Source organism: Cebus imitator, unplaced genomic scaffold (assembly GCF_001604975.1).
Source record: "Cebus imitator isolate Cc_AM_T3 unplaced genomic scaffold, Cebus_imitator-1.0 Scaffold5, whole genome shotgun sequence".
Taxonomy (NCBI): domain Eukaryota; kingdom Metazoa; phylum Chordata; class Mammalia; order Primates; family Cebidae; genus Cebus; species Cebus imitator.
The window spans coordinates 13613940-13639219 of record NW_016107320.1 but is presented as its reverse complement, the minus strand read 5'-3'; the positions used below and the strand labels follow the sequence as shown (position 1 = coordinate 13639219).

Genomic DNA, 25280 nt, shown 5'->3' with positions numbered 1-25280 from the left:
AGCCCTAAGGACCTTCCTTCCCTGCTAGTCCCTGACTACTTTAACAGTTCAGTGTGACGCTGGCAGAGTTAGAGCCGGGGAAAGTTCAAGGCACTCTCAGGATTTAATAGTAAGTTCCTTATGGTTCCCTAAGCTTCTCCAGTGTGCCCAGGTGGTCTCACATCTGCAAGGGCCCTCCAGGGTCCAGTACAATCAAGGCTCCCACCATGCCCAAACTTTCCTCTGCCTACTTCTGGAGCCACGCTTTCACGGAATTTCCATCCATAGCTACTTTCATGAATTACAAATTGTCACTGGGAACCCCCCATCTCTGTATTCTGCAACTGCCATTTGCAAGACTCAGGAGAGTGCTTCTGTCCCTGCCTCCCTGGGTCACACAGCATGTTGTTTTCATGCAAGACTGTTCATGCCTTTATGGGAGAAGAGTCGGCCTGCTGTGAACAGCTTTCCTGATGTCTGCAGGCACAAGCCGTGGGGCAGAGAAACACAAACACGCAGTCTCTCAAGACTGCAGATTGATGGCCAGGAAGAGGGTTTCTGGATGCCCTAATACCCTTGGGGTCTCTAAAATTTAGGGGTTTTTTTTTGTGTGTGTTTGTTTGTTTGTTTGACACAGAGTTTCACTCTGACACCCAGGCTGGAGTGCAGTGGCATGATCTCGGCTCACTGCAACCACCGCCTCCCAGGTTCGAGCGATTCTCCTGCCTCATCCTTGTGAGTAGCTGGGATTACAGGCACACACCACCACACCTAGCTAATTTTTGCATTTTTAGTAGAGATGGGGTTTCTCCCATTGGCCAGGCTGGTCTTGATCTCCTGACCTCATGATCTGCCTGCCTCGGTCTCCCAAAGTACTGGGATTATAGGCGTGAGCCACCACGCCCAGCCTAAAGTTTAGTTCTATAGGCATCTGTATTAGGTGCTGGATCTGGAAGATCCCTTGCCAAGTCCCAAACTCATCCTGTGCAACGTGGCACTTGGAAGGTAACCTATCCTAGCGGACAGAGGGATATCTTTAAAATACCTGTTCTTTCTTCCCGGTGGGAGTAACACAGAGATGCTATGAATCACCCTTGTGTTAATGGGACATCAGGGTCAAAAGGAGGAGAAAAGGCATAAGAAGGTCAGAGAAGAGGCACTGGTACAGTGATATGAGGTTAGTGACCTAGAGGCATGGCTCTCCTCTGAGTCTGAGTTGTGCTAGGGATTGAGCATCTAATCCTAATATCTGAGAAACATCGGAGCCCCACTCTTTGTTTCTTTTTTTTTTTTTTTAATAAAGATGGGGTTTCACCATGATGGCCAGGCTGGTCTTGAACTCTTGATCTCAGGTGATCCAGCCACCTCGGCCTTCCAAAGTGCTAGGATTACAGGCGTGAGCAACCGCGCCTGGCCTTCTTTTCTTTTTTTTTTTTTAATAAAGACCCACTCTTTGTTTCTATATCCTTTCTTTTTGGCCACCAAAAACTATTACAGAGGCCTGTCTGCTTGGGAGCCAGAGTAAGGTATGGGAAGAGGGCAAGTGTGCCCAGGGCGGTCTCCTCCCTGTGTGGGCTTGGATGCGCTGAGTCAGCAACAAGGTGCTAGTTAGGCTCCTGCACCTGGCTCCTGGAAGAAGATAACTCGTGCATAGAGTCTCTAAAGGGAAGTAAAGGGAGATTTAAGAGGACAAATGGAGGTTTGGATCAGAAGAGAAAAAGCAGACACAATTACCCAGACTTGACCAGACATTCATGGGTCTTGAGAACATCCTTAAGAAATATAGTACGCAGTGGTTCTCGGTCCTGGTGGAAAGAACAGAAAGACAGGTAAGTGAGGCTGTCTGTGTCATATCATGACCCAGACCAGCTGATCAACACTGCTTTCTCAGAGATAGTCAGCTCAAATCAGGTTGACAAACACCCTGGTCTCAAAATAATCAGCAAGAGAAAAAAAAAAATCTGGCTGGGCAGTGTGGCTCATGCCTGTAATACCAGGACTTTGGGAGGCCAAGGCAGGAGGACTGCTTGAGGCCAGGAGTTCAATATCAGCCTGGGCAACATAGTGAAACCCTGTCTCTATGGGTGTGGTGGCACATGCCTGTCATTCCAGCTACTTGGGAGGCTGAGGTGAGAGGATCACTTGAGCCTGGGAGGTCAAGGCTGCAGTGAGTTATGGCACCACTGTGCTCCAGCCTGGGTGACAGACCCTCTCTTCAAAAACAAGAAACAAGAAAAAAAATCTAAGAAGAAGATGCTGCGTGGCTGTGACTCTAGCCACACCACAGCTCACTGCAGAGGACACTTTACTGTCACTATCAAGATGTGTGCACAGAGTGGATGGAGATAAGACAGAGGCGCCTTTGAAGTCTCTGTGTGCCCACATCTCCACTCACGCACGCTCTCCTGTGGGTGTGCATCTGTACACCTCTTAGTTTCCATGATCTCTCAGAAGGACAGCAAAGCTACTACAAACCTGTTCACACTTGAAGTAGCAGATGGTAAAATCATCAAGTGCAAAGAAGCGACGTTTCCAGCTCTTCCGCTACAATAAAAAAATAAAGGACGGAACGTTAGCGAGAGGTCCCCAGCATTGTGGAGGCTGTTCTAATGCTAAGCTCCCAGGGACCCAGCCCCATGGAAATTGGGCTCCCATGTTCATCGGGGACAAGGGCTTCTTCATATCAGGGGCAATACCTCTGACAGGTGAGGGCCAATGGTCAGTCCCAAAATCTCACCTTTGAAGGTGGAGGCTCTATGGAGGACTTGAGGCACCTCCTGTCAATCGCCTCTCCCCTCTGCTATGTCTACAGCCACTAGCTCTGAGAAGTCACAAGAATCCCATTCCAGCCACTGTGCTGAATGACACTCACCACGTTCCCTTGCTTCACGCAGTAACCACTCTTAATGAGGGGAGGCCCGGTGGAAGCACGGCAGCCTGACGTGGGGATGTAACTCTGAGACCTTCGAAGGATGGCGTGGGACCCAGGCTCACTCCCTTCCTGCCCATCCCCACCGTTCTGCAAGGAAACAGTGTCAGGATCACACCTCCCTCCCTCTATGAAGCTGCACCCTGACCCACCTCCCTCTGCCTGAAGAATCTCTCGCCTCTTTGCCCTAAGTCAATGAAGAAATAAATGGTAGGCACAGTGGCTCATGCCTGTAATCCCAACACTTTGGGAGGCCAAGGCAGGAGGATCGCTTGAGCCCAGGAGTTTGAAACCAGTCTGGGCAACACAGTGAGAACAAGTCTCTACAAAAAAACTAAAAATTGTTTAAAATTTTTTTTTAATTTTTATCTTAAAATTTAAAAATTTTAAAGCCAGGCGTGTAGTCCCAGCTACTCAGGAAGCAGAGGTGGGAGGATAGCTTGAGCCCAGGAGTCGGAGGCTGCAGTGAACCATGATTATACCACTGCACTTCAGTCTGGGTGACAGAGCAAGACTCTTGTCTCTAAAAAAATTAAATAAGAACATGGCAAAACCCCATCTCCATAAAAAAATACAAAAAAATTAGCCAGGTGTGGTGGCACCTGCCTGTGGTCCCACTTGAACCTGGGAAGGCTGAGGTGGGAGGATTGCCTGAGCCTAGAAAACAGAGGCTACACTGAGCCATGATTATGTGGATCTGCACTTCAGCCAGGGCAGCAGAGTGAGACCCTGTCTCAAAAACAAATTAACTAAATAAAATAATTAAAACAGGAATATAAACCTTTCTTTTGCTCTGTCATGCACTCAACTGGTACTTTCACAGAGCCAGCATCGGGGAGGTTGGGCCGACCCAGGAAAAAGGGAAGGATAGAGAATGCGAACCAGGAGGGACACCACGCTGGTTTCCAGCCTCGTTCACCTTCCTCTGTCCCATTTCTTGTGGGTTTCACAAGAGCTCATCTCCTGTGTCTCCTGTGCACGGGCCACATGGCTTCAAGATGCAGTGGTGGCTGGGCACGGTGGCTCACGCCTGTAATTCTGGCCCTTTGGGAGGCCGAGGCGAGTGGATCACCTGAGGTCAGGAATTCAAGCCCAGCCTGGACAACATGGTAAAACACCACCTTTACTAAAAATACAAAAATTAGCCAGGTGTGGTGGCACATGCCTGTAATCCCAGCTACTCAGGAGGCTGAAGCAGGAGAATCTCTTGAACCCGGGAGGCAGAGGTTGCAGTGAGCCAAGATCACGCCATTGCACTCCAGCTTGGGCAACACAGAGAGACTCCATCTCAAAAAAAAAAAAAAAGATGCAGTGGCCTCCACTTCTGCACTGCTGTCACCAACAGCCATGAATGGGGATTTAACATGCCCTGTACTTTCCTGATGGCTCTACCAGCACCAGCTCCCTCACTCCCACCCTCCCTTCCCCAGTACAGTGCTGCGAGCACATCACGGGCACACCATGGACACTTCTACACACTCACTCCCGCCGCAGCCCCAGTCAGACCCCTCACCTGGCTGATGGGTGTGTGGACCACCACCCCTCCGATGATCTCTGTCTTGTAGGCCACCTGTGGCTTCTTCTCCAGGGCTGGAGGAGCTGCTAAGCTCTTGAGAACTTCTGTAGTCACAGGCAGGCCCCCGCCTTTGGGTACCTGGGGAAAGCGGCAGCAACAGTCAACGGGGAACAGAAGGTTTAGGAAATGTGGGGAGCCCAAAGCAGAATGGGGGTGCTTTAAGAAAAGCTAATGTACCAATTATAGTCAGACATCCGTGTCCTCCCCAGGCCTTCCACAGTCCAAATCCAAATATGAGCGGCTCAGCCAGCAATGCCCTCCCCACACACAGATACAAACTGACTCCAGGAATTTCTTGAGCACCTACTATGAGCCAGCCCTTCCCTGGCTAGAAACCAAAGATAAAGTGTCAAGTGAAACACACATGGGTCCCCACCCTCGTGGCACTTACATGCTAGTAGGGAGAATAACCAAAAAAATATGTAAAACAAACAGAGTGATTACAAATGGTGGTGAGTGGCCCAAAGTCACGGGAGCTGAGGCAGTGCACAGCAGGGACATGCTGGACACGGAGTGGGCAGGGAGGTGTCCAGAGAAGGAGGCAGGGAGACACTCAAACGGCAACCCGGAGAGTGAACAGAAGCCTGGGGCCAGGTCCGAAGCCTCACACCTGTAATCCCAGCACACTGGGAGGCCAAGCCCAGGAGTTCAAGACCAGCCTGGGGAACATAGTGAGATCCCGTCTCTACCAAAAATGAAAAGAATTAGCCAGGTGTGGTAGCACATAGCTGCTCAAGAGGCGGAGGTGGGAGAATCTCTTGAGCCCAGGAATTGGAAGCTGCAGTGAAACATAATCACACCACTGTATTCCAGGCTGGGTGACAGAGACCCCGTGTCAAAAATAATAAATGAATGAATGAATGAATGAATGAATGAATGAAACTGGGAACACGAAGCTGGGGGAAGCCATGCTGGGCAGATGGAACCAGTAAAATCCATGCCTATGAAGGGACAGAACAAGGGGTCTGTGAAGTCTGGAGCCGGAAGGCGTGTGGTACAACCCCTGACCTCTCACAAACCACCTGAGCAATCTTTGGCAAACCATCAAACCTCTCTAGGCCTAAACCATCTCATGCATAAAACGAAAAGAATAATAATATTTATTGTAAGCATTGTTGTGGTTGCCAAATGATAGAGTATATTAAGCACTTTAGAAACACAATTAAAAGAAAAACATATTACAAAATATTTTAATTAAGGCTTCCCAGGTGGTAATAATAATTATACACAGAGCCCTTTTAGAAGAATGAGTTATCAGCAGGGCACGGTGGCTCAAGCTTGTAATCCCAGCACCAAGGAGGCCAAGGTGGGCAGATCACCTGAGGTCAGGAGTTTGAGACCAGCCTGGCCAACACAGCAAAACCCCATCTAAAAAAAAAAAAAAAAAAAAAAAAAAAAAAACATTAGCCGGACACCATGGTGCATGCCTGTAGTCCTAGCTGCTTGGGAGGTTGAAGCTGGAGAAACAGTTGAACCCGGGAGGTGGAGGTTGCAGTGAGCTGAGATCACGCCACTGCACTCCAGCCTGGGCACAACAAAGCGAGACTCTATCTCAAAAAAAGAAGAATGAGTTATTTTTCTTCTTCCTTGACAGAGATATGGTACCATAGCCGATCAAATTGTCATAGAATTTGTATGGTTAGTTGGAACTCACAGGCCAGAGGTTGCAAATTCGTGGCCCACCAACTGACTTTGCCTAAACAATGTTTTGTTAGTCTCATGCAGTGTTTTTTCAATCTGCATCTAAATTTTGGGATATTTCACAGAAAAATCCAGAATTTCAGCTATGTAGTTCTCTCTTAGACAGAAAGTACATTCTGTGTTTGCACAGTCCGTACTACTCTCCCCAAAAGAACGGGAGAGGCCAGGGTTCAGACGGCGCTTATCCTCATTCCTGTTGCCACGTTTCTTCCTCCTTGCCCACTTCACTCATTTATACTAGAGTCTGCAAATGCTGAGGAAATCTTACATTTCGTAAGAAGGAAAGAAAAAAAAAAAAGAGGCCCGGAACAGTGGAGTCATTTGCCCAAAGCCAGGATTAACAGCTGAATGTCGGCAGGGTGTGGTGGCTCATGCCTGTCATCTCAGCGCTTTGGGACGCCTAGGCGGGTGGATCACCTGAGGTCGGGAGTTCAAGACCAACCTGACCAACATGGTGAAACCCCATCTCTACTAAAAATACAAAAAATAGCTGGGCGTAGTGGCAGTTGCCTGTAATCCCAGCTACTTGGGAGGCTGAGGCAGGAGAATCGCTTGAACCCGGGAGGCGGTGGTTGCAGTGAGCCGAGATCACACTCCAGCACAATTGCACTCCAGACTGGGCGACAGAGTGAGACTTCATTGCAAAAAAAGCAAAAACAACAAAACAAAACAAAAAACAGCTGAACGTCTACTAAACCCTGACTTTCCACTGGAGTCCCGGCATTACAGTGCCCACCACCTTCAGAGGAATGCAACACCCTGCGTCTATCTGCCAGGATGTCACTGGGACGTCATGAGAAAAACTAAAGTCCTCTCCTACTTCTACAGCTTTCAGAGTCAGACAGGCCTAAGGATCCAGACCTTTCAAGAGCTTGGAGCTACATGACAGCCCTGTCATTTGGTGTCTGTTCAAAATGCACCCGGATTATGCTGGGCCACCGTAAAGAAGGAGACCTTCTCTTCCTGGACTGCACACTCAGTTTACATAGACGAGGATGTCCTCTGCCCCCTCCCTACTTCTCCAAATCAGACCAGAAATTCCACCTCAATTTCCCTCTGGCTGACAGAAGCCAGCAGTTAGTTTCTTGAGGCCTCCATTCAGTGTCACGCAATGCACCAATAAGGTCTTTGCTTCGTTATCACTAATCTTATCAACTAGGCATGATTTTCTCCACTTTATAGATGAGGTCAACCCAAGCTCATTAAAATTAAGTGATTTGGCCCTAGGACTGCCTGACTCCTTGTTGCTGCTTGTCACCATCTACCTAAGCTACCCTTTCTAATTTTCTGTGAGTTTTGATATTATGTAACCACATTTTTAGGGATGTTGATTTTTGCGGGGATATTTAGTGACAAAATCATCATGGAACTGCAGAAATTTCCCCTAAATGACCCAGATGAATTCCTGAAACCCAGCAAAGAAGGAGGGAAGTAACTTTTTAGAGTTCCCAGGGGCCAGAAAAGGAGGCACAGAGCTTGGCTGCTGCATTTCCTCTCAAAATCCCAAAGGCCACTGTTTGTCACCGCTTATGCTCCTGTGTCATGCACTGCTTCAGATCAACAGACAGACCCTTTCCAAAGCTGCTTCCACTTCCTGAGACTTCTTTAAGATATAGGGTTTCACTCTGTTGCTCAGGCTGAAGTACAGTGGTGCGATCGTAACTCCCTGCAGCCTCAAACTCCTGGGCTCAAATGATCCTCCTGCCTCAGCCTCCTGAGTAGCTGGGACTACAGACATGTGCCACCACATCCAGCTAATTTTTGTATTTTTAGTAGAGGCGGGGTTTCACCACGTTGGCCAGACTGGTCTCGAGCTCCTGACCTCAGGTGATACACCCACTTCAGCCTCCCAAAGTACTGGGATTACAGGTGTGAGCCACTGCTTTATTTTACTTTTGTAGAAATGGGGTCTCCCTCTGTGTTGTCCAGGCTGGTCTTGAACTCCTGGGCTCAAGTGTTCTTCCCACCCTGGCCTCCCAAAGAGTTGGAATTACAGGTGTGAGCCACCACACCCAGCCAACTTTCTGAGACTCTGAATCAGCTGGTGGAAGACAAATTCAACAATAACTAAGCTACATAGCTTGAAAACAAGGTTTTTTTTGGTCTGTCCATATTCCAGAGGCCTTGTTTTACCCACCCACGGGGCATCCTCTGATGAGGGAGAGGCACAGGGACCTCATCTGTGATGTAAAATAAATGCTCACCTTTTCTCTGCTGGGCAGGCTGGCCCACAAGAAGAAAGAGAAGAATCTAACCATGAGGGAAAGCTGTGCTTGATTTTACCGCTCCATTTTCAACCTTTTTTTTTTTTTTTTTTTTTTTTTTTTGAGACAGAGTTTCGCTCTTGTTTCCCAGGCTGGAGTGCAATGGCGCGATCTCGGCTCACTGCAACCTCCGCCTCCTGGGTTCAGGCAATTCTCCTGCCTCAGCCTCCTGAGTAGCTGGGATTACAGGCACGCACCACCATGCCCAGCTGATTTTTTGTATTTTTAGTAGAGACGGGGTTTCACTATGTTGACCAGGATGGTCTCGATCTCTTGACCTCGTGATCCACCCGCCTCGGCCTCCCAACCTTTTTTTTTTTAAGACTAACTCTCACTCTGTCATCCTGGCTGGAGTGCAGTGGTGCAATCTCAGCTCACTGCAACCTCCGTCTTTTGGGTTCAAGCGATTCTCCTGCCTCAGCCTCCCGAGTAGCTGGAACTACAAGTGTGTGCCATCACGCCCGGCTGTTTTTATTTTTAGCAGAGACATGGTTTCCCCATGTTGGCCAGGCTGGTCTCCCTGCTGACCTCAGGTGAACCACCCACCTTGGCCTCCAAAATGCTAGGATTACAGGTGTGAGCCACTGCACCCAGCCATCCATCCTCTCTTTTTTTACCACTCTCTTCTCACGGGTTTACCAAGGTTTATCAGAATAAGAAGCTAATCATCAAAACTGCTTATAGGACTCAGTTATACTCAGGTTGGATCTAGCAATACCAGACAGGTGTACACATTTCTTCTATACAGATATTCACAGGAACCCTGAGAAATCTGGGAGGATAATTTGCCACAGCACATAGTAGTTATTACTGAAAGCCCCTCAAACATGAGCATTTCTGACTGTATGATACAGAAACAAACTTTTCAGCATACAAGCCATGGTCTATATAAGCAAGGAGTCTGCCTGTCTTATTGATTAAAAGTCTGTTTGTTTCCAAAACATATAGTTTTTCCTCTCCATCCTTCTTACCCTTCTTCCTTTCTTTTTCTGTATTTCTTAGGAAAAAGAAAGGAATTCTTCATTAGCCAGCTCAAGGGAAAAGAGCATACTCGTAGGATAGTCCATGAACTAGCACTGTGAAGCTTTTAAGCAGAAGGCTTTTCCAGGACAGGGAGGCAGGTGGCTTGCACTGACCTTGCAGGCAGCCTCTGAAAATAAGAAGAGTATCCCTCAAGCTGGGAAAAAGTTCTGACTTCCATCCCCATGTGCTTTTCCCTTTACTTGACTTTTCACAGTCAGCAATCCATTTTCCAATCCTACCACATTCTGAATCAGCATCCCACAATCACCCAAAACAGGACTGACCGGGAGCCCTCCCTGGAAGCACAAAGGGGAGGCTCCATGAACTTCCCCTTGAACTTGATTCAAACCTAGCCGCTCGGTTCAACTTGTGGTTGGTCAGCCAAGGAACAAGAAGATGTGGGAGAGAACTAGGTACAGATCGGGCTTCTGGGAAAGTCTCCGCTGCCATCTCAGTTTTTCCCAACCCCAACCAGGCCATATTCTGGGAAGAGGCACTTTTACTACCCCAGAAAACAGAAAACACCAAACTTACGGTGATCTTGCTGGCTTGGTTCAAGGCTTCAACCCAGTCCTTCAGATCTTTCTGGTCATTGGCTTGAAGGAAATATCTCTGAGATAGGGCATTGATAACTACAAAAGCCACGGAAAAGAAGGGAAGACATTCCTGGGTCAGAATACAAGCAACGCAAGTTTCCACAAAGCTAAGGTGTTGGAGGGTGCAAGATGCGTGAACTCCACAAAGCAGATTAACAAATCTCCCATGACCCTAAGTCACTTGTCTGGATATTTAGGAAGTCCCAGGCCATACCTGCTCACTCTCTTTCCCACCTTTAAAAGCATCCCATCGGCCACGGAAACAACACCTGATGACGTAACAGCGGCCTCAATGTGCTGCTCTGCAGTGATGAGGCTGCTGTTCTGCCGTCAACAAGATGCAACTGAACCACATTCTGGCGCTGACAATACATTTACTGTCAAGATGGTACATACAGAATTTTGGACACATGCTTGGTCTCCACTGGCACAACTGGCCTGGACTTGGAGTCTTGTTTGTGGCTGGGAAATATGACAAAGCTTTCCTGAGATCAAATCTGTGACCTTGGCCTCACTCTAAACCTGTTCTTCCCTCTGAGCATTCCATTAAGTCAACAATTTACTTCCATGTTTATTATTATTACATATATATTTTTTTAGATCTGATAACCACAAAACGTGAGACTCATTTCTGAGCTTAGCTATGAAATTTGCAAGAAATAGAATGGGAATACCAAAGATGTTTGAACCAATCTGAAGTGGAGAGAGAGAACAGCTCAAGGGAATATTTTATTCTCCCAGCATAAGCTTGAACTGTAGTAGGAGAGCCTCACGGGGTAGCTGCAGAACTCATCTATTCATTCATCTGACAAACATTTTCTGAGCACCTACTATGTGCTAGGAAAGAACCATCTTAAATGCTGAAGATACCACAGTGACAAGGCAGAATAATATCCCTGCCTTTGTGAAGCTTACATTCAGAACCACCTCAGAGAGGCAAGAGAAACTATTTGTTAGCATTTGCTCATAGCACTTAGCACAGCTCTGAGAACACAGTAGGAGCCAAGTAACTATTTGATGATAGAGTCACTGAATTCACTGACTTGAGGCACCCATGCACGGTGACTCTGCTTCCTACACCATCCCCCAACATATCACTCTTTGGGCAACTGAGACCCTCAACAGAACACTCCTTGCTTTCTCATATCCCCTTCCTGGCACTGCCTTCCACCTCCCTTCTGAGTCCTCCATCTTTTCTGAGCACACCATTTCTCAGCTCTAAAATAAGGATTCGTAGAAACTTCTAGTGGACACTTTGCACCTGCCCTGTGGCACTGAGAAAACTGAAATGCAGACGGACAATTATTAAAAGAAAAAAGTGTTCGAGATGATGGATATTGATATGTTTGGATCTGTGTCCTCACCCAAATCTCATGTTCAGTTGTCATCCTGGATGTTGGAAGTGGGGCCTAGTGGGAAGTAATTGGATCATGGTGGATTCTGGGGGCGGTTTTCATGGTTTAACACCACCCCCCATGCTGTCATCTCATGATAGTGAGTTCTTGTGGAATCTGGTTGTTTAAATGTGTGCAGCACCTCCCACTCTCTTTCTTGCTTCTCCTCTGGCCCTAGAGAGCCTGAAGATCATGCAGAACAGCGAGCCAATTAAAACTCTTTTTTTTTTTGGGATGGAGTTTCACTCTTGCTGCCCAGGCTGGAGTGCAATGGCGCAATCTCAGCTCACTGCAACCTCCGCCTCCTGGGTTCAAGAGATTCTCTTGCCTCAGCCTCCCAAGTAGCTGGGATTACAGGTGCCTGCCACCACGCCCAGCTATTTTTTTTGTATTTTTAGTAGAGAAGGAGTTTCACTATGTTGGCCAGGCTGGTCTCAAACTCCTGACCTCAGGTGATCCACCTGCCTCGGCCTCCCAAAGTGCTGGGATTACAGGTGTGAGCCACCGTGCCCGGTCAAACCTCTTCTGTTTTTAAATTACTCAGTCACAGGTATTTCTTTATAGCAGTTCAAGAACAGACTAATACAGATATGCTAATTACTCTATACATTATGTACCGCATGAATATGTACAATTATTATTTGTCAATTTAAAAAACAAAACTAAAACAGAAAAAAAAGAGAGAAAGAAAACAGAAATGTTACTAGTCCCTGGACCTCTGTCCTTACATTATTAACAACCTTTGCAGCAAGACCAGGGAAAAAATATCACTTGACACCCAGAACCGTCATTGTGATTTAAGTCACTCATACGCACAAGGTATAGTCACATGTGATCACAGGACTGTCTCCACACAAAAGAGGAAGTTGCCATATCAATATTAAAAGAGCCCATCCCCTGGCTCTGTACTTACCAAAGCAAAATGGAGTTTTGGGTTTCTGCTTTGGGGTAGCTATGCTCACCTAAATCAAATAAGAAATAAAAGAAACATGAATATGTTTCTTACAATGTTGAAAATTCCTTATTGTGAAATTTCTCATACATAAAGAGTATATTAAACAGGTGTCTACATTTTTTAAAAATAATAATTAAATGAAAACCCTGTACTCATCATCCGGATTAAGAAACAGGCATTATCAGTCCTATTTCTTAGAAGCCCTGTGTGCCCCTCCCTGATAGAATCCCCACCCATTAGAGATAACCAGTATCTTGATGTCTGTTCATCTTTACAAAGAAGACTTGTTATTTACTTATTTATTTAGCAATAGGGTCTCACTCTGTCACCCAGGCTGGAATACAATGATACAATCACAGCTCACTGCAGCCTCCGACTCCTGGGTTCAAGTGATCCTCCAGCATCTGCCTCCTGGCTAATTTTTTTTTTTTTTAATGCCACCATGCCTGGCTAATTAAAAAAAAAAAAAATTCCAGAAATGGGTCTTGCTATGTTGCCCAGGCTGGTCTCAAACTCCCAGCCTCAAGCAACCCTCCCACCTCAGCATCCCAAAGCGTTGGGATTATAAGCATGAGCCACTGCATCCAGCTCAAAAACACTTTTAAAACCCACTGAGTCCTAGCGAAAACCTATCCTGGCCTCATTCACACTAGCAAGATTCCCCTCATCCCCTCCCCTTTCAACCACCAACCCTTTTCCTAAATAGTTTTCCAAGCTGAAGGCAGTATTGCTACAAATGCATGGATTCCCATCAGAACACTCAGATAGATGAAGCAGCAAGCTGCTCGCTGTGCTCAGACACACGGAATAGTTGCCTTCACATCTGCCCTCATGGCCTAGCCATGAAAATGAGCACCTTCCGGGTGCCCAGAGAAAGTCTGATGGAATCAGAGAACACGCCTATATGTCTCAGGGAAGGGCAAGAAACACAGGAGGTATTTCTATACGTCCTGTTGCTGTGTTTAATCTTGCTTTGGCAATCCTACACCTGGCATGTACACTCCTGAGTATCTGCCTATGTGAACTCATATCATTCAGACTCAAACAAAAGAAAAAAAGAAAGGAATTCACATTCCACCGCATGCCCACAAAGATTAGGGACAATCCTTGATGGAGGCTGAGCCTCCCTGGAGAGTTTCCACCACTGGGCCTCTAAAGACGCAGCCACCTTCCCATGGTTCCTCGGCTGGGGACTATTCACATAATGTCACAGTCCTCCCCTGGATACCATTCTCTCCATCCCTTTGCAGCCAAGGGTATTCTTCGACATCTCCTCACCTAGTGGCTCCAGAAGTGGTTCCCACTTTATTTTGTTTGTTTTTGGGTTTTTTTTTGTTTTTCTTTCTTTTTTTTCGAGATAAAGTTTTGCTTTTATTGCCTAGGCTGTTCAAGCAATTCTCCTGCCTCGGCCTCCTAAGCAGCTGGGAATACAGGCACCTGCCACCACGCCCAGGTAATTTTTTCTATTTTTAGTAGAGACAGGATTTCATCATGTTGGCCAAGCTGGTCTCAAACTCCTGACCTCAGGTGATCCACCCACCTCAGCCTCCCAAAGTGCTGGGATTACAGGTGTGAGCCACCACGCCCAGCGTTTTTTCTTTCTTTGATACAGGGTCTCACTGTTACCCAGGCTGGAGTGCAATGGTGCGATCTCAGCTCACTGCAACCTCCGCCTCCTGGGTTCACCCGGGAGTGCAGTGGCACAATCACAGCTCAGTGCAGCCTTGACTTCTCATGCTCAAGTGATCCTTCCACCTCAGCCTCCTGGGTAGCTAGACTACAGGCATGTGCCATCACACTCAGCTAATTCTTCTATTAGTGTAGAAAGGGGTCTAGCTCTGTTATCAGGGCTGTTCTCAACCTCCTGGCCTCAAGTGATCCTCCTGCCTCAGCCTCACAAAGTGCTGGGATTACAGGCATGAACCACTGGAACTGGCTGGTTCCTGCTTTGATGGGCAGCCTATTAGAAGCCAGGTGCCAAAGAAGAAACCTTGAGTTGAAATTAAAGTCTCTTCCTGGCTGACTGTGGCTAGGGTCTAACAATGACTGACCCAACAGTCTGTCTAGGTTCTTACTCTTGGCTCTAAGTTCTTGCTATATACCTGCCCAGGTTCCTTAACCAAAATTAATATTGCCCCAGATAGGTAGGAACTGAGGTGGCACCTTATAAAAGATCAAAAGAAAGTCAAGTAGTCAGAGACAGAGAGTCTCAAATGACAGGTGTCTCAATGGAGTGACCTCCATTTCCTGTTCTATCAAGTAAGGGATCGTAATATTGTGTTTTCATAGGGTTATCATGAGGGTCAAATATGATAGTGCAGGCCGGGCGGGGTGGCTCACGCCTGTAATTCAAACCCCTTGGGAGGCCGAAGTGGGTGGATCACAAGGTCAGAAGTTTGAGACCAGCCTGGCCAACATGGTGAAAACCTGTCTGTATCAAAAATACAAATAATTAGCCAGGGATGATGGCGCATGCAGTCCCAGCTACTCAGGAGGCCGAGGCAGGAGAATCGCTTGAACCCAGGAGGCAGAGGTTGCAGTGAGCCGAGATCGCACCATTGCACTCCAGCCTGGGTGACAGAGTGAGACTCTGACTCAAAAATAAATGAATAAATAAATTTTAAAAAGCGGAAGTAGAAGGAGAGGCATGAGATAGGTGGGTTCTGAGGGCTGTGATGGCCAAAGACAGCTCTGCTGTGGTCAGGATTATACAGACATCAGGGGCAGGACAACCAGGAGTCATGCACAAGAGGACTGTGGGAGTGTGAACACTGAGGGCCAAAGCAAGGAAATGAGTTACTGACAGATCAACACTCAGGTGTAAGCAGGACAGAGGCCTGCGTGATGGTCCAGACTGATGTTGGGCAGGTGGGTCAGAAACCCAGGAAGCAAGATGCCTGGGGGCCTGGACCATTGCGTTATGGACCCACCAGCGTCCTCTTACCTGTCAGTTAAGACACAACTCAATTTGGATGGTCTGTGTCCGAACTCGGGATAATTGAGTTTACCTTTGCTCAAATCTTCATTTTTTTAAGGTCTTTCTTAGGCCCTATGGCTTTCACCTCACATCTCAAAATGCACCCACTTCCCTTATTAAATATAATTGTTTGGCTATAAAATATTCAAAAGGATTTTAATCATTTTACTTTTGGAATGATTTGGCTCTGAGTAACTCATCCAATTTGTAACTGGCTCTAATTTCTTTACAATCATCTTGCATACACACAAAAGGATTCTAGTGAACTAAGAAAATTTGTATCTTTTTTTTTTTTTTTTTTTTTTTTGAGACAGAGTCTCGCTTGTCGCCCAGGCTAGAGTGCAATGACAGGATCTTGCCTCACTGCAGGCTCCACGTCCCAGGTTCAAGCGATTCTCCTGTCTCAGCCTTCCAAGTAGCTGGGATTACAGGCATGCACCACCATACCCAGTTAATTTTATATTTTTAATAGAGATGGGGTTTTACCATGCTGGTCAGGCTGGTCTCAAACACCTGACTTCAAGTGATCCACCCACCTTGCCAAGATTACAGGCATGAGCCACTGCGTCTGGCCTGGTACCAATTATTTTCAAATGAAAAAATTTTTAATGTTTCATTGAAAAATTAATGATGTTGACTTGATGTAACATCTTATACGCATTTAAGTACTCATGAGGGAGGTTGATATAATGTTATATAGGCATTTAGTTAAATATTTATTTATTTATTTATTTTTTTTTTATGAAGACGGGGTTTCACCATGTTGGTCAGGCTGGTCTTGAACTCCCGACCTCAGGTGATCCATCTGCCTTGGCCTCCAAAGTGCTTGGATTACAGGCGTGAGCCACCACGCCCGGCCATAGTTAAATAGTTATTAACATTAGATATGGCATCTTCACTTTGTATGTAGGAGACCAGGCAATTTTTTTCAGGTTTCATACAGTTTTGCAGGCCCAGAGAAACTCATGGGCCCTCAGCATTTTGCCCATAGTTCCAGGCAGGGCATTGGCTATATTGATGTGTGGAATTAGGCTTTAAAGGAAATGAGGTATCAAAAGCTATAACTAATCCCTCCTGGGTTGAGCAGATTCTGTGTGGAGGAATGGCTGCCTTACCTGCATTATCTTTTTTGTGTGTTTTTGAGATGGAGTCTTACTCTGTCACCAGGCTGGAGTGCAGTTGCAGTGGTACGATCCACCCGCCACGGCCTTTTAAAGTGCTGGGATTATAGGCATGAGCCACCACACTTAGCCTTTGTTTTTTTTTTTTTTAAGAGATGAGATCTGCCTCTGTCACTCAGGCCGGAGTGCAGAGGCACAATCATGGCTCACTCAGCCTCAAACTCCTGGGCTCCAGCGATCCACCCAATTCAGCCTCCCAAGTAGCTAGGACTATAGGCAATCGCCACCATGCCCAGCAAATTTTTCTTTAAAAAATTTTTTTTGTAGAGACAGTGTCTCACTATGTTACCGAAACTGGTCTTGAACTCCTGGCTTCAAGTTATCTTCCCACCTCGGCCTCCCAAAGTGTTGGTATTACAGGCCTGAGCCACTGTGCACAGCCTACTTCCAGCTTTAGAATGACTTTGAAAAGCTGGGAACTCCAACACCCTTTCTGGTTTATTAGGAGAATTGCCTTTTCTCTGAAAAACTCCTATTTGTCACTGACTAGAGAGAGCACCCCGGGTAGACAGTTTCCACTGTTTGGATAACCAATGCTCACTCTGACCACAGCTGATTAGCCAGCCTGCACTGTGAGAATGCTACCCATGTGCTTATTATGGGAACTGGAGCCTTTAAAGAGATGGTCTGGCTTTGTGTTTGTTTTCCTCTGTTTACCCAGTTTTGGTCAGGAGGCATGTGTGAGTGCATGCGTGTACAACTATCACTGGCCTCATGCCTAATGGCTTACCACGGAAGGGCGATTCGGCAAACCAACCCACAGCTAAATTAACAGGATCAGTTCTGGTTCTGCCCTGACTGGCTCGCTGCAAGGGTAAGACCCTCAGTGTCTCTGATCAGCTTCAAAATAGGTAAAGCCAGAGTAAAAACACTATTCCCCTTTGCCACTGAGTGGCAAAAGAGGACAATGAAATGATTCTGCCTGTTGCTGAGTCCCACAGAAAGAAAGGGCAAGGTGGGGCCAGGCACGATGGCTCTCACCTGTAATCCCAGCACTTTGTGAGGCTGAGGCGGATGGATCACCTGAGGTCAGGAGTTCAAGACCAGCCTGACCAACATGGTGAAACCCCATCTCTACTAAAGATGCAAAAATTAACCAGGTGTGGTGGCAGGCGCCTGTAATCCAAGCTACTCGAGAGGCTAAGGCAGGACAATTGCTTGAACCCAGGAGGCAGAGGTTGCAGTAGCCAAGATCACACCACTGCATTATAGCCTGGGCGAGACTCCATCTCAAGTTTTTTTTAAAAAAGGCCCAGGAGGAAATCTAACTTATCATGGAGACGTGGTGGCTTCGCCTCTCTCTGACATTTGGTGACTACGGAGGCGGGACTCCTGCCTGCTGGGAGGAATAATCCTACTCTGCCCCCACTGCACCAGGGATCATGCCAGGTGGCACCAGGGATCATGCCAGGTGGCTACAGCCTCCCTCAAACATCGTGAAGAAACAGAGGATCCTCATGAAGAGGCGTGGCTGCAGGGGGGTGAGGTCACCCGACTGTCTGACTCCAGTGAGGCACCAAGGCACAGCCATCTGCACAACGGAGGTGGCCACAGCTGGGGCACTACACGGCAGTGGTTGACTGTGGGTCCTGTGAACACCCCAGCAGCAAGCAGAGGTCAGGGATGTGAGCAGGGAGTGGGCACAGGTCCTCCGTAGAGTGACGCATACGGGGCTGCTCCACAGCTCAACAGACTCAGGAACTCGCGCTTATCAGATCAAACACAGACCACAGGAGCTGCAAGCTCGTCAGCGGCCAGGCACAGCTAGGGCCAGCCCCACCCTGTCTGCCCTTGGCCGGAAGCGGAGCTGGGGCCCCTCTGGCAGAAGCAGCGGCCACAAAACAAGGTCTCCTAGCTCTGCTGCGGCCTCTGCCACAGTGTCTGGGGTGACCTTGCCCCACGAGGTGGCATCAGGACCAGAGGAATAGCAGTCACCTACACGGTGACATGGGGGTCTCCGGCCCAGCTTCAGGAGGTCAGTGGGCTCCCTGGAATTATACGTAAAAGCAGGGTGTGTCCCTATACCTATGCATTTACCTGGAGAAGGCGTGCATGCTTTTCATCAGCCTCCCTCGCAAAACAATCCACAACCCCCCACAAGTTCTGAGAGGTGACCGAAAGCAAGGCCCCAACAACTGGGACACAGCTGGGGGTGGGACAGTGGGGTTGGCTGGGCAGTCAGGGGTGGGTTGAGGGCAGGGGTCATAGGGCAGCTTTAATTATTTTCTAGTGCTAAGAACTGGTTCTGTTGCCATAGATGCTCTAGGTGACATCCGATCATCACTTTCATCTCTGTCTCTCTCGGGCCAGGGGCCACAGGCCCATCCTCATCTGCCGGGCACCAGCCCTCAGCAGACAGCAGAGAAACACACACCCCGAGCAGAGAGCCCACCTACAACTCTCTGGCCAGGCCACCTGACACCGTGGCAAGAGCTTTCCTCCAGGAGGAAATACCTAAGGGTTAACAAGAAATGACCTGGAATGCGGAGCTGGAATCCAGCGTCTCAGTGGCTACATTTCTTTCTGGGAAAATCCCCTGCTTTCTGGCAGGGGGTCAGGCAGGAGTTAAAGGCTCTGAGCTCTGTGTAACCCGACCCAGTGGCAGCTGTGGGTTTTGCAAAATGCCCACCCAGCCCTGCCTTTCTCAGTACAGGGCTAAACAGCAGGTCACCCTTTCCAAATGAGGCAGCCTCCAAGGCTGAGAACTCTAAAACCCTCATCTGAGCTGCATTTATAAATCATGATTCAGCAGGAGATTGAATTCACTTCTCCCCCCCCAAAAAAAAAAAAGTCTTCCCAAACCCTCTCACACAGGAGAGGGTTTCATTTTTCATTTATTACTGCGAGGTTTTCTGCTCCTCTGCTCTAAATTCTCTGTCTCCGACCCTCCTGGAGAAATGACCTCAGGAGCTCTCAGCAAGATGATGACAAGTCAGGAAGGGCGGGCAGGCCCGGGCCTCTGGCTGCTCTGGCCGGGGGAGGCGGCCACATTTCTCACCGCAAGGCATGCACAAATTGCCGGCAGCTGTGCTAGCAAGGCTGGACTTGAAAGGGCCCTTCCCCCAGCCCCGAGGTCATTCTCTCCCTCTTTAATCTGTCCTGACGCTGCCCTGCATCTTGTGCCTTGGTACCGGGCCGTGTCTGCCGGACTCTGCCTGCACACCACAGGCACAGGGACGCGCAGCCCCTCCAGCCAAGGGTGGCCTCTCCTTCAGAGGCCCCCAGTCCTCTCCAGGTTCATCTTCTGATCAGCCAGGGTGCAAGGCTCCCAAAGCTTGTTACAAGATGGAGCCGGTAGACCCTTGGCTCGGGGCCCCCAGGCCTCAAGCCCCTAAGGATGAGAGGGGATGGCAAGGCAGAAGAGGCCCCCAAGAGGCCTGCAGTGAAGGGGCGTGGGGAGCGCAGGGCTTCCGAAACCTCAGTGCTGGCCGGCTGCCACCTGGCTCTGCTCACTGTACAAAGAGTTCCTCTTTCTGGGGAGGCTCTAAATCTCCCGGCCTTTTTATCACCGCTGCATCACGGGTCAGCAGTGGTGCCTGCTCCAGGGAGGGGCTGCTAATAGAAGCTGAATTCAGCAGTGACATGTGGGCACCGTTAACCAGCCCCCACCCCAGCTCTCAGCACAAGAGAGGGGCTGCTCCAGCCCCTTCTGTACAAACAGGACTGGGGGCGCCTGGCAGCCACCTGCCCCAGTCCCCAGCGGTGATCTGGCTGCTGAATGTCCTCCTGGCAATCTGAGTGGCTTCTCGGGCCTTCTTAGCCTTCCCTCCACAGTGATCCTGTCCAGGTGAATGATGACATTCCAGTGAAGCCCCAGCACTTTCTCAGTGACTTCTGTTTGACTGTACCCTTTGAGAGAATCCTTTGCTGGATTTTTGGTGATTGGTTTTGTGTTCCCTTTCATCCCAATTACAAAAAAAAAAAAGATCACGGGTCATGTCCCACTCCTACCCCAGCTCCACCACCACATAACACGTCCTGTGCAGGAGCTGGGAGCATTAAGGATTGATGTGTTCAAGGAGGAGGAGGCTGCAGATCCACCCTCCAACAACTTGCTAACCACATACCTCTCCAGCCACCCATCAGCAGCGAAGCTTCCACAGGCAGTGTGTGGGGTCGGGGAGCATTTCAACACCACGCAACGTCCCAAAATACTAATGCCCAAAGGACTGGACGCTTCCCCTTGCTTAGAAACCAGATCAACTTACAAAGCATGAATTCCCAGAGTTCCAGGTCAACGTTACCTTCGAGATGTAGGTCAGCTGCAAAGCTCCGACAGCTCCTGCCCCGACTGCCAGATTCTGAAAGACACATAGTTTTCATTTTAAGAAGGCTGCAGAAACAGCACCAGGAGACAGAAGACCAAGATTCCAGCTCTGTTAATGCCACTTTTATGGCAACCTTGAGCAAGTTACTCAACCATTCTTTAACTTGCATTCCTTACCTGTGATGATAATTTCTCGATAATGACTCAGGATTCCTGATGGAAACCTGTGACATTAACATCACCCCCAAGCCTTATCTATTACAGAATAATATTCTAGTACAATGGTAAAAAGGTATGCTCACACTAGGCATAGTGGCTCATGCCTATAATCCCAGCACTTTGGAAGGCCAAGATGGGAGGATCACTTGAGGCCAGGAGTTTGATGCCAGCCTGGATAACATATCAAAAAATTTTTAAATTAGCTGGGTGTGATGCCTCACACTTGCGGTCCCAGCTCCATGGAAGGCTGAGGTGGGAGGACTGCTGGAGTCCAGGAGGTGGAGGCTGTAGTAAGCCCTGTTAGTGCCACTGTACAACAGAGCAAGATCCTCTTTAAAAAAAAAAAAGCGTATGCTCCACTGTGAACAAGTTCCTTAGCCACTAAGCCTCCGCTTTTCCTTCTGTGAAATAGGGATAATAGTATCTGCCTCATAAGAAAGCTGTAAAAATGAGTTAATACATTTAAGAAAGCCAGGCACAGTGGCTCACGTCTATAATCCCAGCACTTTGGGAGGCTAAGGTGGGCAGATCACCTGAGGTCAGGAGTTCGAGACCAGACTGGGCAACACGGTGAAAGTCCATCTCTACTAAAAACATAAAAATTAACCGGACATGTGGCCCACGCTTATGGTCCCAGCTACTCATGAAGCTGAGGCAGGAGAATCGCTTGAACCCGGGAGGTAGAGGTTGCAGTGAGCTGAGATCTCGCCACTGCACTCCAGCCTGGGCGACAGAGTGAGTCTCCATCCCACCAAAATAAAAAAATAAATGAATACATTTAAGAGCACTTGGGATTGTCCCTGGCATGTAGAAGACTCTCAGCAAGTGTGAGCTCTTATAGTTTTTGCATGTGCCCTGACATCTCACTGACTCTGTCCTGTTTTAAGCCAATGCAACATTTTTTATAATACATAAGATTCAAATTCACACAGTATAGAAATAATATCTATGTTATATATTATATATAATTATATATGTTATATATTACATATTATATACGTTATATATTATATATTATATACTATTATATAATATATATTATATATTTTATATATATGTTATATATAATGTAATTATATATTATATATGTTATATATATATTATATATATATAACAGCCCTACTCATAACAGCCCTATGAAACGGGCTGAATATATAGATACATATATTATATATATATTATATATATAAAGGGAAGATGTCTGTACAGTATAAAACACAAAGTGAATGCACTATCACCACAGCAGGAGACTCACAGGCACCAGGTCTGGTGATGAGCCCCACCCTGGCACACGCTGTCTGGCTTTCTAATGTCCCCATTGGCAGGGATGAAGCAGCAAAAAGCCAGGGCAGTCTCATGCCAGAGTCAGGGTTAAGGTTAGAAAACACATCTGTGGGGCTTCGAATGCACACCATTATCCTATGAATCTGGGACTCTGTTCATAGCTCTTGCTGACCTCTTAAACTGTTGCCAAAAGCCTTCAAGAAAAATCTCTGAAGCCCCCATTACCTGGGGTCCTCTCAAAGCAATAAAAGGAGGTGAATCTTGGATAAAGGGAATTTAGTAAATTTACCTAAGAATTCTCAGTGAAATGACCTATCCGATCAGGAGACAGCCTTAAGAAATGTCTCAGGTTGTGCCAGGCGTGGTGGCTCACGCCTGCAATCCCAGCGCTTTGGGAGGCCAAGGTAGGTGGATCTCTAGGTCAGGAGTTTGACACCAGCCTGGCCAGCATGGTGAAACCCTGTCCCTACTAAAAATACAACAATTAGCCAGGCATGGTGGTGTACTCCTGTAGTCCCAGCTGCGTGGGAGGCTGAGGCAGGAGAATCACTTGAACTCGGGAGGCGGACGGAGGTTGCAGTGAGCCAAGATTGCACCACTGCACTGCAGCCTGGGCAACAGAGTGAGCCTCCGTCTCAAAAAAAAAAGAGAGAAAGAAAGAAATGTCTCAGGTGGACCAGGTATGGTGGTTCACACCTGTAATCTCAGCACTTTGGGAGGCTGAGGTGGGAGGACTGCTTGAGCCCAGGAATTTGAGACCACCCTAGTCAACATAGCGAAACTCCGTCTCTGTAAAAACATTATATATTTCTTTTTCTTTTTTTTTCTTTTCTGTAAATGTCTCCTCGGGTAGTAGGGAAGAATCCTTCTAACCCCAGTTATCTAAAGTAACACACATCATTTGAAGCAAATTCAAGCAAGAAAATGGACGGGGATAATACCACCAAAAAAAAGTATTCTCAGAACCCGAGACTCTTAGAGCGGAGGACCTAGAAAAGACTCTGCACTTCTTGTTCTTCCCTTTGTGAATGAGGCAGTAAGCTAAGAGCTGCCTTTCATAGCTAGATTCACATGTGAACTGTGGATAGTCTGATTTACACTTCTATTTACACACTTTTTCAACCACATAGCGACTGCTTTTCAGGGGTTCGTTTGTTTGTGTTTAGGAAACCTCTATTGGGTAGGGAGAGACGGGCCTTGTAGCCCCTAAATCAGAATCCACATAGGAGCCCCAGCTCCCAAAAGACATGAGTGACAGACACTGCCCTGGAGGGGAATGAGAACTGCTCTGGGCAAAGACGCTGCGCTGCCCAAGGTCAGACTTCCAGAGGGAGACCCACAGGCTCCAGGGACACAGGAGCCGCAGGACTAAGAGCCTGCCACCACCCCGACCCCATTTTGCAGTTTAGAAAAGTGGTTCATGAGTGAGGGGATTTGTCTAAGGTCACATAATTGATGGCTGAGCCTAAACGAAAGCTGACTTTCCATGCCAGTGGCCTGGAAGTGGCATGGGGTAATTTGAAAAGCCTGAGCTGTTGGAATTCTAGCTGTGACATTAACGCTCTGTAACCACAGGCAAGTCTCCGTACCTATAAAACAAAGATGATAAACCCTGTTTTGTAGGGCGGTGGGGAGAATTCCATGGAAAGACACAAGACAGCCCAGCCTACTGGAGTCCCAGTTCCCCTCCCGCAGCGCTAATTACAAGATGCAAACGCCGAGTCTCAGAGCTGCTGCTGCACCACACACTCCCCTTACCCCAAACCGCAGCCCAGCGGCCTCCAGAGTCCCAGCCTGAATTATGAGTGATGAAGTGGGATTTGGGGAACCATTCGGATGCTAACCCATATGGCACAACTATGAGCCGATCGGGTTTCAACTACCTCATCCCCTCTGCCCCTCGAGGGCTGCTCCACCCTCTGTCCCAGCCACCCTGGCAGCTCTCCCTGTTCAGAGAGAAGGATGCAGCACCCAGGACCCCAAGGGTGAGGGCGGGGGTCCTCACCCCTTCACCCACACTCCACCCACAATCTGTTCCTAGGCTCAACTGTACCACCTCTCCGCCAGGAGAAGCCAGGAAAAGGCAGGAAAATATGACTCGTGTCTGATGCTGCCTCCCTCCCACCTTCCTCCTCACCCAGGGGAAATGGGAGAAACGGGAGAAAACAGCCCCAGGATCCCTGAGGCTTGATCCAAATTGATGCTCAGTGTCCACTCCAGTGACTGGACCTAGAAGATGGACAGTGACAGCTGAGTGCCAGGTGACAGACACATCAGCAGTCCCTGGCAGATGCTTCTGATCAAGGAAAACAGGGAGGGCCTGCCTGAGCTGAGAGTCAGGCAGCCAGTGTCAGGGCAGGAAGGCCAAGAAACAGCACCTAGGGAGGGGCAGGGCATCAGAGCTGGGGAGGGGAGCCCACCCAAGCTGTCCCCCTCTTCCCTGGCCACAGATCAGACTCCTTTAGGAAAAGGACAAACTCAGGACTCTCCTCCCCAAAGCCTTCTCTAACCGACTCCAGCCTGCCGTGACCTCCCCCCTCTCCGGATTCAGGCACACAAATCCTTCTCCAACTTCGGCACACACCAGAATCTCCTGGAGAGCTTGTTTTTAAAACCCCAAGAATGGCCGGGTGCAGTGGCGCACACCCGTAATCCCAACACTTTGGGAGGCTGAGGTGGGAGGATCCCTTGAGGCCAGGGGTTCAAGACCAGCCTGGGCAACATAGCAAGACTCTGTCTCTACAGAAAATAAAATAAAGAAATTAGCTGGGTGTGTTGGTGGCGCATTTGTAGTCCCAGGTATGTGGGAGGCTGAGGTGGGAGGATTACTTGAGCCCAGGAGTTCGAGGCTGCAGTGAGCTATGATCGTGTCGCTGCACTCCAGCCTGAATAACACAGTGGGACCCTGACTCTATGAAAAAGAAAAAAAGAGATT

At 48.1% G+C, this 25280-nt stretch overlaps 1 protein-coding gene across 3 annotated transcripts in view; it reads right to left on the bottom strand.

Moving 5' to 3' along the window:
• The window catches only part of PLEKHA2 (pleckstrin homology domain containing A2), a 75103-nt gene that overhangs the window by 20215 nt on the left and 29608 nt on the right, over positions 1–25280 (bottom strand). For all 3 annotated transcript variants that reach the window (XM_017536916.2, XM_017536910.2, XM_037741406.1), the window contains 7 exons: positions 20820–20876; positions 12376–12424; positions 10007–10104; positions 4422–4562; positions 2852–2998; positions 2455–2523; positions 1714–1784 (listed from right to left, as the gene is read on the bottom strand). In XM_017536916.2, coding sequence (XP_017392405.1) covers positions 1714–1784; positions 2455–2523; positions 2852–2998; positions 4422–4562; positions 10007–10104; positions 12376–12424; positions 20820–20876 — 632 coding nt within the window. The remainder of the gene's footprint in view (positions 1–1713; positions 1785–2454; positions 2524–2851; positions 2999–4421; positions 4563–10006; positions 10105–12375; positions 12425–20819; positions 20877–25280) is intronic.